This window comes from Bufo bufo, chromosome 3 (assembly GCF_905171765.1).
Source record: "Bufo bufo chromosome 3, aBufBuf1.1, whole genome shotgun sequence".
In the NCBI taxonomy this organism is placed as follows: Eukaryota; Metazoa; Chordata; class Amphibia; order Anura; family Bufonidae; genus Bufo; species Bufo bufo.
In genome coordinates, this window is record NC_053391.1 from 224,366,938 (window position 1) to 224,380,597 (window position 13,660).

Here is a 13,660-nt window from a genome sequence, read left to right on the forward strand (position 1 = left end):
GTTTTTTTTATGTCAGAGGCTGTGTGGTACAAATAATAGCTTTTTTTATTTATTTTTTATTTATTTGTGTACTACCGTGACTTTTTTTCAAAAAATTTCTAATAACAAATAGGGGCTTATTTGAGAAGACTGCCAAAATTGTATTGAAAAGTGGTTATCTAGGCAGGTGATCTTAATAGTGACTAATGTGAGTAGCATATGGTGGAAATGAAAATCTGTCACATGAAATCTGGTCTGGATAATAGGTAGTCTTTTGCAGTTTTTTTGGGGGGAGACCTCTTTTTTTTATAAACCTTATAAAACATTATTTTACTGTTTTTGGTCTTACTAGGGGACCTGAAGCATGAACTGCTTGCACAGTGCTTTGGAATACTTAATATTCGAAAGCACTGTTGCTTGTCAGGGTTTTACTGACAGCAAATCTATTAGGCTATGTCGAATGTCATGGCTTAATAGACAAATGCCTCTAGCAGTTTGGGAGCCTTTTGTTAGGCCCTTAGATACCATGATAACCATCAGCACCCTCTTTTCTCATTACAAAAGTGAGCGCCCTGCTTTCAATCACCCCCAAACTTCCGTTGTTGCCCATGCAATCACTATAACAGACATGTATGTATGCCATGGTTTGCCTTAATACAAGTCATTCCATGACGTGCATATATTTCATGGTGCATTAAGAGGTCTGTCTGTTACATCATGCAAGATATTCATGCTGTTATAGCGCCCCTTGCTGTTCTTTTGATTCCCTCTCAGAATGCCATCTAATCTCTCCAGTGCAGGAGGCCACACAAGTCCAGTAGATCAGCCTGACTGCCTGAATCCTCCTGTACAGAGCAGCAGAAGGATCCCTGCTATTGTACAGGACAATCAATAAGAATCAATGCAAAAAAGATGCATTAGGTGGACGTTCTGAGACGGAGTCAAAAGAACACCAGGGGGAGCCAAAACAAGCATGTAACTGCAAAGAATGATTCTGGTTTATTGGGGTCTACGACATGTCCGACATTTATTCCGGCAGCCTCTCGCCGTGCCTCGCCAGAACTCCGCCCCCGCCCCCATTATAGTCAATGGGGATGGAGCGGCAGTCCGGAGGCACACGGTCACTAGCGACAGGATGGATCCGACAGGCTGTTCACCCGACGGAACAGCCTGCCGGATGTCCGTGCCTATAGTGTAAAAGTAGCCTTAGACTGGCGTTTTAGATGCAGGTTTTAATAACGCTGTGCTGGTGCTTGATGCGCCTAAGTTATTTAGAGGAGGCGCCCTCTACACAACTTAGGCGCATCCACCGCCGGACTAAATCTACTCCAGTTCTATTGCTGGCGTCGATTTTCATCATTTTCTACACCTAAAACAGGCATAGGAAATGATGAATAAGACCGGCTGGGCGGCCTGCCCTCGTTTTTTTTTAGAACTGGTGTACATGGGGAAAAAAATCAAAGATTCGGTTCCCTTTGCGAATGAATCTGCGACAGATATACGCCAAAAATTTTACTATATCTATTCATAAATTACCCCCAATGTTTTCCATGATCTAACAGATATGATGTAGAATTCAATGGTGGGGCATTCCTTTTAGGGAATCCCTCAAGTCCACTTTAAAAAAGTTCTAAAGTGGTGACAAGAAGACTTTTAGCTGGAACTGAACAGATCATTACAGGCAGAAAAAAAGAAAAAAAAGGAATTTATTTCTTTGTTTTACAGTGATTAAAAAAGACAAAACAAGGAACAGACGACAGACGGATATAAACGTATTAGTGATGCTCATGCAGTTCTCTGCTCGCTCCAAACAAAAAACTATAGAAATGAAGATTCAACAGGAGAAAACACTGACATCTCAATCTTTAAGAGGGGCAGGACTCTCCAGCATGAAGGAGTTAACCAATTCTCCTATGAGAGTGTTTATTTCTCAAAAAATACGACTGGCAAAGAATAGCACAAAAGAAAAAGTCAAGTCTCCATATGACGCACTGTGGGTTTCCTCTTGGCATACAATTAACCCTTTCAGTGCCACAGACCAATATGGGCTACCCAATCCTTATAATAGTCCAGTATTATGCTTGCGGTTAATGTACAGTGATATAAATATATTAGTGTTTCTTTGAGTGGTAATTAAATATGGATATAAGTTAATATTTACAAGTCAAACAAAAGATATGAGGGAATCTTTAGTGCAAAAGGAGAGACAAGGCAGAGTGTGTGTTATAGAAATGGAGAGGTCGGGGCACCTATGTGTGATATCATTTCTTTCCGGTGATTTTTAAGGCCAGATTTGGCAAAGCTTCAGGATACAGCTTGAGATATACTAAGGCAGTGCCAGCTCTCCTTAATAGGTACACACTCTGCCAAACCCGATATGTAATCACAGGTACAGCAGTGGAAGTTCCAGCCTCCTCCTTGCACATCAAAGGCATTATTAGCTCAGGTTCAGCAGGGATAGCACATCTGTAAGTCCTATTTTACTTGCACCTCTGCAGTGACATTGACACACATACAACAGATGCACAGCAAGGGTGCCATACTCTCCTGGAAAACACACACTCATATGTACACATGCGCAGCAATGTCAACATCACACACATTGACTTGGTGTACTTACTGTCACAATCAGCACCAGTGCCACCTCCAATGTCTCAAACATTCTTTATATTCACAATCATTTACACATGTTCTAGGTGCTGCAAGGAGCAGGTACCCATTATCAGTGATGGCTCCCTCCCACCCATTCTGGTGCCAACAACTATAATTTCCCAAAACAAGAATAGGCAAAAACAGGGTGATCTGGAAAAAGCAGAGGACATAGATGGACATAATTTCTGCATAGATTGTTAGTGGCACAAAGAATTAAGGATGGATGTATATAATGGGGACAATTATGTCGTTAGTACCAGTGCCTGTGTTGCTTACTATCCTCTGTGGCTCCACTCATATCCTTCTGGCAGCAAATGGCAGGAGCTGGCCTTGGAAAATCAGACAATGGGATATGTAAAAGTAGCAGCTACAATCAATGGACAACAGCTCCATGATGCTGGGGCATGTCCGATGGCATTGCCAGGCTCCCACAAGCAGTTATAGCATTGAATGCTGTCCTGAGGGGAATGATAATGAAGCACATATCCAGAGTGCCTTATTGCCCTATATGGTCTATATTACAGAAAACCCTGGAACACAACAAACATTCACATTAAAACAGGAGGTGGGGAAATTAATAGTTACATGACCTCTTTGCTAGATGGGGAACAGTTAAAAGGAGTTTTAGATCACTTATCCCATTGCCTTCCCACATTGCAAGGTGAAAAAATAATACGTTCCTTTTATTCCAATCAGAAGTTGTCACCTACTGGGGTAAAACTATGATCTTTAAGTGAAAGATGGTAATTGTTCCCAGAGTGAAAATGAGTGGACTTCAATCTGGATGGATTTCAATCTTCCTAGACTGAAATTGAATGGACATCAGACAGAAGTGAATATTAGGTCATTGTCTTCCTCCTGTGGAACTGAATGGAACTATAGTCAACAGACTGCAAGGCATGGCTGAGATAATGTCCCAGCAAGTAATACTGTGCATGTGGTTTGGGCAGACACTGTAGCAGCTGTAGAAGAAGAAAGAAAGCTGTCCATGATTCCACGTCTTGTGGCGTTTTTCTGAACTGCAGATGAGGTTCTTCTAATAGTAGGAATCTCCATAGGTACATGTTTCCTATTGTTAACTAGCCGGGTGAAAAGGGTATCTGGTGTTCCTAGGAGAGCTCAGAGAGGCAAAGACATGGATGTGGTAGAATTTGAGATAAGATGGGATGTGGAAATTGTCCTATGCCAGGGAATATATGGCATTGACTGGTGAGGTGGCTTCTGAACTTTCATTACCCTCTGTCTCATCCTTGTCCTTCTTAACTGTATACTGCCCTATAAAGGAGCCGTCTTCATTAAACTGTCCTTCTCCTCCTTCACCATAATCCACAAGGCTGTCATCGCTCTCTTGTTGCTTTATAGTTCCATCTATTGAAGTCTGACTGCCCTGAAGTGGCTTGTTGTCTTCATCACTAAAGAAGAACAAGAAACAAGTATATTTATGGTGGACCACATAGTAGTTGAAGGATGTTAGTCTCCATGAGATTGTGGAATGTGACGCTAAGGACACTTGTTTAGTTGGAAAATGTTAAAAAAGCATTAATCAGCAAGAAAATCACATTGTGTGGTATAAAATACAGGACATTACAATATCATATGGGCTAACAGAAGAACGACCTTTGCTTTGGTGATAGAACCAGGAGCAGAATATAGTGATGGAGGTCATCTAAGCTTCACAGTCTACTGTAGAACCCTAACCATAAAGTAATATGGTCCGTTCCGGTGGTTGCCTTTGAAGCACTGATCATTTAAGCAATAGGATGCAGAGGAAAACTTCTGCTGAGTTTCTTACCAGGTAGAAAGTACAATGCCCAACACTCGTGCATGGCATTAATTGCAGATGGCCTACAGTGCTGACAAGGCAAATGGAATATAAATGCACATAATTTGCTGAGGTCTGCTGTTTATGTGTTGGCATGTAGATAAATTAGACAATGCAGTGGTTTGCAGACACAGTAATTACGAATTGAACTACTGGACATTTGCTGAAACCTGGCGAGCCTGGTACAATGTGTGACTTTTTACTGTGTATGAGAGTGTATGCCAATGTAAGATATTTTTCTCCAACGTTAATATACCACAACAGCAACTCTTGGTCTTCATAATCTTCTTGTTAATTTAGTAACATACTGTACTTACTTAAAGGGGTATTCCAGTTTTATGTAAATAAAGATCAATCATTGTATTTTAAAATAAATTTTCTAATGTAGTCTGTATTTTAACTGCTCGGCATCTTCTGTTTGCTGTCAGAAGTCTACAGACCTTATATCTGAAAGGTAAGAGTTTGCTACAACTGTTTCTAGAGAGCAGCACATTCTCTAATTAAATGTGTTTCCAGGAGTAAATCAGCAATGAACTATCCACAGTATAGGTGATCAATATCAGACTGGTGGAGGTAGGACAATTCCTGCCGATCAGCTGTTTGAAGAGGCCACGGGGCTTCGGTGAACGCTGTGATCTCTTGCTAGGCCAATGACATCGCGGTCATTGGTCACATGACCTATGTACCCGTCAGTCCTATTTAAGTGAATGGGCTCGTGCTACTATGCCATACAGTGTACAGTGCTGTTATTGAAAAGCTGTGCGGAGGCCTCTACAAACAGTTGAGTGCCAGGAGTTGGATCCCCACCGAACAGATATTGATGACCTATCCTGAGAATAGGTCATCAATATTGCACTCCCGGAAAACCCCATTAAATATATGAAACTGGAGTCTAAACTATATAGCTATTAGGAATTAGCCTTTGTCGAATTCAACTTTAGCAAACTCTCTGAGAAGTATTAGGTTAGAACGAATGGTTTCAGCTTCTGGGTGGAAAAAAGAAAGTCCCCTTTCACAAACAGCAAACTAAAATCTTGAAAATAGCCAAGAAAAGTGGAGGAATAATCTCCTTAAGGGTACAGTCACATGTGGTAGATCTGTCAGTATTCTGCAGCAGGAAAATCCACACATATATGGATTTTGTTGCAGAGGTTATTGCCGATATGCTGCCGTATCGGCGCAGATTTCTCCATCTGAATTGCAAATAGTGAAACCCACAGCAGATATCCACTACATACTGTAAAATGGCATGCTGAGGAATTAAAATCGGCATTGCATGTCAAGTTATTTGTGGATATTGTTGCGGAATAGTTTTATATAATCTCATCCACTTTGCTTCTACTGTAAATGATGTAGATGCTGCGCACACAATTCCACGTAGAAAGTCCACAGTATTTATGCTACATTTGGCCATTCCCCAAATCTGCCTATACTAGGACTTAAAAAAAATAATAATCAGGGGAGATACTAAATACTTCTAAGGATAAAGTGTCACCTCTTGGGGTATACAACAACATGCCTATAGACCAGGGATGCACAACCTTTTATGGTTCAAGGGCCTCATTGTAGTCTTGAACACAGTTTAAGGGCCTAAATAAATCGCCATACAAGACATTTATGGCATACTGAAAGTATAGGCCATCAATGTCTGATTGCTAGTGTCACGTCCAGAACTTCCACCTACCAGGAGAATGGGGGAACCCTTCTCCTCCAATTACACTCCAGAAGGGAAGTGATCATGCATTAATGTGGTTCTCTCCACTATCTCCAAACTATAGTAAAACTATAATGAAGACACATGAATGCACGACCACCTCTCCTCTTCATCTACTTATCTATGGGAGTGCCACACTGGGTCAGGAGACCCCCATTCTACTGATATATGGGGATTCCAGAGTCGGCCACACAGTGCACCATTACTACTTACATGCTCTCATGCTACGCAGCCACCAGACACAGACAAGCATGTTTGGAACCAGATGTTTGGGGGCTGCACAGAATGGCATTGCAGGCCGCTTGTGGCCCCTGGACTGCAGGTTGTGCAACCCGTCTACAGATTTTAGTGAGCAGATGAGACTTTTGGCAACGATACTTCAGAATCCTACAGACCCAGCTGTGCTGAAAAGCGTAGTCCACTGCACTTTCAATACTGAATAGAAAAAGTATACCACACTGTACATTTTAGTTTTATGCCAAACTATAGCAGACGTATTTAACTGTATAGGCACACAGCATACGTCTACCTATATATTCTGTGGGACTGTTTGGAACGTACTGACCGTACAGGGTGTGATTTGAGCCTGTAGGTAGGTGCTCTTACATGTGCAGGCTTTGTGATGCAGTTTGTAAAGTCAAATCGAGGAGTGGATCAGTATACGAGAGAAAGTATTAAAGGGCTTCGTTGAAATCAAATCCCTGTGTCCCAGATTTACTAATGTGTGTGCCCCAAAAATGTTAAAAAAGTAATGCAAATTGCAAAGGGCTTCTACACTTTTTTTCTGTCATGCTAAGGAGGGGACTTCGCAGAAAGTGTGTGGGGTATCACGGGAAAGGGGCAGGCCTAAGATGTGCTATTCTAGCGTAAAATCTGTTTCACAGTAAGCCAACCAATAGTTGGTAAAGAGTCAGAGAACAGTGTCTATCCTTGCACCACATTTATCATCCTCCCTGAGCCCCTGTGATCAGGGCCGGCCTTAGGTGTTCAGGCGCCCTGTGCGAACTAACCTTGTGGCGCCCCCCCCCCCCCCCAAAAAAAACAACAAGTAGTTACCAGCCCGCACACCCCAAAGGCCCGTGTAATGTTATACTTCCCTACTTCGTGAGATTTCCCTACCCTCGTCACTTCCGGTCGCACCGGACATGACGTGAGGAGGTGTGCAGCGCCGCGCAGGTGCACAACGACAGGTTAGGGAAATTTCACAGCAGAGTGCGCATGCGCCAGGAGCCTCGCCGGCGGTTAGGGTAGGGAAAAACTATGGGCCAGTGCGCAGGCGCAGTGATCGGATGGATGTTCTCAGCTGGACACCGGCCGACACTGCGCATGCACCGGGGGCCTCATCAGCGGTTAGGGAAGGGAAAAATTACGTACGGGCCAGTGCTTTTTTCCTACCCTAACCGCTGGTGAGGCTCCCAACGCATGCGCAGTGTCGGCTGGTGTCCAGCTGAGAACATCCATCCGATCACCGCACCTGTGCACTGGCCCATAATTCCCCCCAGTATAATAAACATTGGTGGCGCAGTGCGCCCCCCCCAACACCCCAGTATAATAAACATTGGTGGCGCAGTGCGCCCCCCCCCAATATAATAAACATTGGCACAGTGCCCCCCCCCCCAGTATAATAAACATTGGTGGTGCAGTGCGCCCCCCCAACACCCCAGTATAATAAACATTGGTGGCGCAGTGCGCCCCCCCCAATATAATAAACATTGGTGGTGCAGTGCGCCCCCCCTCAATATAATAAACATTGGTGGTGCAGTGAGCCCCCCCTCAATATAATAAACATTGGTGGCGCAGTGGGCAGTGCCAATGAGGGTTAAAAAATAAAAAATAATTAACTCACCTCCTCCAATTGATCGTCTCCTGTTCTTTCTTCAGGACCTGTGGTGACATCACTGTGCTCATCACATGATACATCACATGATCCATCACCATGGTAATGGACCATGTGATGAGCTCAGTGACGTCACCACAGGTCCTGAAGAAAGAACAGGAGACCGGCAGCTGCGCGATCAACTGGAGGAGGTGAGTTAATTTTTTTTATTATTTTTTAACCCTCATTGGCACTTCCCACTGAGCCACCAATGTTTCTTATACTGGGGTGTTGGGGGGGGGGGGGGGGCGCACTGTGCCACCAACGTTTCTTATACAAATACAGGAGGCGGGTGCCGGAATCAAATAGCCGGCACCCGACCTTTGTGACAGGGAGCTGCGATCAGCGACAGTTAACCCCTCAGGTACCGCACCTGAAGGGTTAACTCAACTGCAGCTGATCGCAGCTCCCTGTCATAGAGGTCGGGCGTCGGCTATTTGATTCCAGCACCCGCCTCCTGTATTTGTATTTCAGGTCAGTTATCTTCATTGGTGGCGCAGTGGCCACAGCCCCTCCCCTCCTCCTCCCGTCTCTCTTCTTATTGGCAGCGGCGGGGGCAGCAGCACAGGGGGGAGGGAGAGACTCCTTCTGCGCTGCTGAATAGAACATCGGCGGCGGGGCAGAGAACTATCATCTCCAGCCCTGGCTCATCTCAGTGCCTGCCCCGCCCCGAGGGAGAACACAAGTGCCGCCTCGCCTGCCGCATATTACATTGCGAGCTGTCGGCCGCCCGGAGCCCCTGTTGCTATTGGCGCCCTGTGCGGCCGCACAGCCCGCACACCCCAAAGGCCGGCCCTGCCTGTGATAAATCTGGTGCAGGGATAGACAGCCTGTCTAAGCTTACACTATCTTTTTTTCGATTGGTAAATCTGGGCCTCTATTCTTCACTAATACTCGCCTACAGTAACACACACCAAACTAGTTTGTAACATTACTGGTGCTCACCCAACTTTTCTGTTAACACCTGTCATGCTCAGGGGTTGTTTCCCTGACATCTCCTGCAGACTGTTCGGCTGAATCAGCAACCACCCTTAGGCCCCTTGCAGACGAGCGCGTGTCACGCTCCCGGCCTGACCTCCCAGCACTGACAAGGTCACATAGCATTATATTGATTTATGATGTTATGTAACCCTTAAGCCTCATGCAGACGTCTGTGGAACACGGTCCGTGAGATACCGGACTGGCATTGCAGGAGCGCATGGCGTCATCATAAGAGTGTATTTCTGTACAGCAGCAGCGGCACGAAGAGCACGGCATCATAGCAACCAATGACGCCGTGCGCTCCTGAAATGCCAGTCTGGTATCTCACGGACCGTGTTCCACGGATGTCTGCATGAGGCTTAAGGGTTACAAAGCATCAAAAATCAATATAATGCTATGTGACCCTGTCAGTGCTGGGAGGTCAGGCCGGGAGCTGCGCTGCGGATTCGCAGCGTGACAAACGCTCATCTGCAAGGGGCCTTAGACTGAAGCCAGAACTGATATATTGCTCAATCGACTACCTGAAAGAAAAGACTGGAGAGCTTCAATGGATCGTCCACCACCCAGGTGCATAATATCAGAGCTACTGCCCCCTGCTGCTACTGCTGATCTGGGGCCAGCTCCTCAAAGATAAGTCACAACTGATGTGTCGTTCAAAGCCAAAAGAAAGGCCGCCGAAATCAAACAGAACATCACAGAAAAATCCTGTGCAAAGGGGTCGTGACATTCTTTTGGAATTCGGATAAAGCGTATCACTGGTAAATAGTGTACTTTAGAAATGTACTCCTTAAAAGGGTTTTCCAATTTTTTTTTACTGATGATCTATCCTCTGGTTGGGGGTCTGGGGGGTGGGATCCTTGCCTATCAGCTGTTTTGAGAAGGCAGCGGTGCTCCTCCTGTGCACAGTGCCATACATTGTATAGGGGCTGTTCTTGGTATCGCGCTCAGCCCTATTCACTTGAATAGAGCTGAGCTACACCTAGGCTGCGTGACACATGAACATGTCATCACTTGGCCTAGGAAAAGCAGAGAGAAGGATGCGGCTTTCAAAAAGCTGATCAGTGGGGGTCCCGGGTTTCGGACCACCACCGATCAGATACTGATGACCTACTCTGAGGATAGGTCATCAGTATAAAAATCTTGGAACACCCCTTTAAGGGCAGATTAAAAGCAATAGGGAACTACATCTGAGCCTGGAGAATCCCTTGAGGGACTCATGTCTCTCTTTTTTGAATCCACTCCTGGTTTTGGCATCAAAAACTTGATAAAAAATCTGAACAAAACGTGAATGTGTGAAGGCACCTTAAGGCTTCACACAGTCAGTATTTAGTTAGTCCCATCTATCAGTGATTATTAGCCAAAAACCAGGAGCGGAGGGTACACAGAGATAAAGCATAATGGAAAGATTTGCATCTGATTTGAGTTTGACCTGCACCTTATTTTGACTCACAATCACTGAAGGTAAATCACTGATCAAACACTGACTGTGTTAAAGTGACCTAACAATTAGGGCTCATGCACACGACTGTAGTCTGTTTTGCGGTCGCAAATTGCGGATCCGCAAAAACACGGATACCGGTCGTGTGTGCTCCACATTTTGTGGAACGAAATGTCCTGTCCATATTAGAACAGTCCTATCCTTGTCCGTAATGCGGACAATAATAGGACAAGTTCTATATTTTTGTGTCTGGCACGAAAAAAATAAGTTTGTGTGCATGAGCCCTTAAGATGACACATCTCTTTGCAATGACTCAACCTCTTTCTTGCCAAAATTTCCAGCAGAGCATACAAGGATCCCATCTGTTCTTTTACCTTTCCATATGAAATAATTCAATCCTTTTGCTGAGTTTTTTTTATACAGATGACCAAAAAACACACTCAATTCCTCTGTACAGTGTGGTCTACAACTAGTAAGTACAATACGACTGAATACTTAACTATTCACTCTTGTAACTATGACACAACTAAATTATTACTGCTTTACGCAAACGACCATATTATGGACCCCGGTGTATTGATCCCTAATATGTCTCCCATAGAATGCTATGGGCTTATACTGTACCTTTATGCGCCTCCAATTTTATACAGATTCCGTATGAATCTGTGCCGGAATAATGGCATGGCATGCTCCATCGCATGCCATACTCTGGTGGTATTCTCCTGTAGAAGCATTGCAGTAATGGCTGTGGTATAAATACATCTGTAACTGAAAGCTTCGCTTTCTGATGAACAACACAGAGAAAATAAAAGACGACTCCAAACAAATCTGACAAGGTTACTGGAAAGTGCTGCTCAGGGGATGGATAAATGAAAAGGTTATTGAGTTTCCTTCACAGTATAGTTAGGCTATGCTCACATGTTCAGGATCTGATAAGGATTTAGGTGCGGACTTAGATCCTCATCAAATCCACGGACACTGCATCCAAAGGGATAGGATATCCCATCCCCATGTAGTGGAAGAAATCATCATGGAATAGGCAGCATTCTCTATATGCAAAGAATATGCTCTGTATTCCACATGGAAAATATGTAAATCAGCAATAGCGCTAATCCTTGTGTGGATCCGCGACAGCAATTCGGGTATCTTTCTTGACCTTCTGTCATGAATTATTTGCCAAAGGCAAATACAGACAATGTGAACATAGCCTTAGTTAAAGTAGTTGTCTCATTTTGGCATTTAATGGCCCAAATGGGAATAACCTCCATTAAGCGTCAGCCTGGGGTGGCCAGAGTTACCTAAATGGTGAGCGTCTGGCGCTCCGCTGTTTCTGAAACTCCCACAGCAGTGAATGGGAACTGCACAAACAGCATAGCACAGCTAAATATCCTGGGCAGCTTACGGAGACAGCGTAGCTTACTGTTTGCGTAGCTCCCATTTTCCATAACTCTACCTCCCTGGGCTGGCACTTACTGTGCGTTTTTTCCATCTCGGCAATAAAAGGCCTCAATGGGACAACCCCTTTAAGGGAATGATTAAAAATGGAAAGAGTCCAGTACAGCTGTAAATCTGCCAATGACAGACTGGTAAAATGAGAGACTGCTGGTTGGCCCCAGTGTCATGTTTGGGGAATGTCCCTCTGTTGTAAGCTCTAGAAAAGCTGGTAAAAGTATACATTTCATTGCATGTTGTAAATGACGGGGAACTCTGGGGACATCCCACTGCTTTCCATCAACGAAACACCAAACACAAAGTAAAAATGTATAAAAAAAGCAGCCTCTACGGATTTGGAGGGGGTTAATGGTTAAGTATGTAGTTTATATATAACCCTCAGGAAACAAATGAAATGTATTCAGCCGTCTGTTGCAGTCAGTGCCTGTGACAAGGTATGACACAAGAGACTAAAAAAGGGCCGAACAGCTATTTCATTTTAACTGTGCTACTGATCCATGCAACCTGTCAATTCTATAGGAGTCAATAGGTTGCTTCTTGCATCCTCTAGAGCAGTTCTTCTCAAACTGTGAGGTGGGCCTCACCGGTGAGAGGCAGCTAGGGAAGACGTTCTGAGAGAACTTACTGTATGCTTCACAAGTCTTTCTCTGGTTTAGGCTACTTTCACACTACCGTTTTAGTTTTCCGGTATTGAGATCCGTCATAGGGGCTCAATACCGGGAAACAAATGCTTCAGTTTTGTCCCCATTCATTGTCAATGGGGACAAAACTGAACGGAATGCTCCAAAATGCATTCCGTTCCGTTTAGTTACGTTCCCAGACCGGAGAGCAAACCGCAACATGTTGTATTTTGCTTTCCGTCCTCGGATGTGGAGCAATAGAAAACGGATCGTCCTTTTAATGGATTTCATGAGGGATCCGTCTTGGCAATGTTAAAGATAATACAACCGGATCCGTTCCTAAAGGATGCAGATGGTTGTATTATCAGTAATGGAAGCGTTTTTGCTGAACCCTGGCAGATCCAGAAAAAATACTAGTGTGAAAAGTAGCCTTAACACCATAACTTCTTTGTGCATATTGTAATGTTCTATTGTGCCCAGAAGACACATTTCCAGATAAATGAAGGCAATCTTTAAAATTATTGGCAAGGGCTAGGACTGTTGGTGAGGCCCCAGTAAAAAAGAATCTGAGAAGGCATGCTCTTCTAGGGTCTAGATGCTACTTTCATCTCAGTTAACACCAGTTCAGCAGGCAGCTGAAGAAAAAAATAAAAGATTGTGCTCCCACTATGTTTGGTATTCTAAAAACGGTAGCTATGTTAAGGTAACAAACTGTATTCTGCCGGCTACATTAGTAAATTTTAAATTAAAGAGATTAATGTGGATTACCATGTTATGATGTAATCGGTTGAGGTTATGGGATTAATGATGATTACATTAGATTAATAACAGTAGTTTAAGGCCTAGAAGGCCAAAAAGGATTTATCCTACCTTCCAAAAAACCTTCATGGAACAAATGGACACATGAGCATGTTTTATGAAGAGAAGAGACAGGGCCATATGTGATAGAATAGAAAGAGATGAGAGACATGTGGAGGAGGGAGAGAGAAGCAGACACTATAATAACGGTAAGAGACACCATGTCGCTATCACATGGACATAGATTCAGACACTCATCAATTCAGAGAATCTGATGCAGGGTTGCACATAACACCGTGGCTTATGAAAAATGTATGTCCTGTGACAT

The 13,660-nt window shown here is 44.1% G+C and overlaps 1 protein-coding gene across 1 annotated transcript in view; it reads right to left on the minus strand.

Moving 5' to 3' along the window:
* Positions 1–1,667: 1,667 nt before the first annotated feature.
* The window catches only part of NFASC (neurofascin), a 183,770-nt gene continuing 171,777 nt past the window's right edge, over positions 1,668–13,660 (minus strand). Inside the window, exon 35 of the mRNA XM_040423988.1 lies at positions 1,668–4,043. Within this exon, the coding sequence (XP_040279922.1) occupies positions 3,812–4,043 (232 nt within the window). The 3' untranslated portion in view covers positions 1,668–3,811. The remainder of the gene's footprint in view (positions 4,044–13,660) is intronic.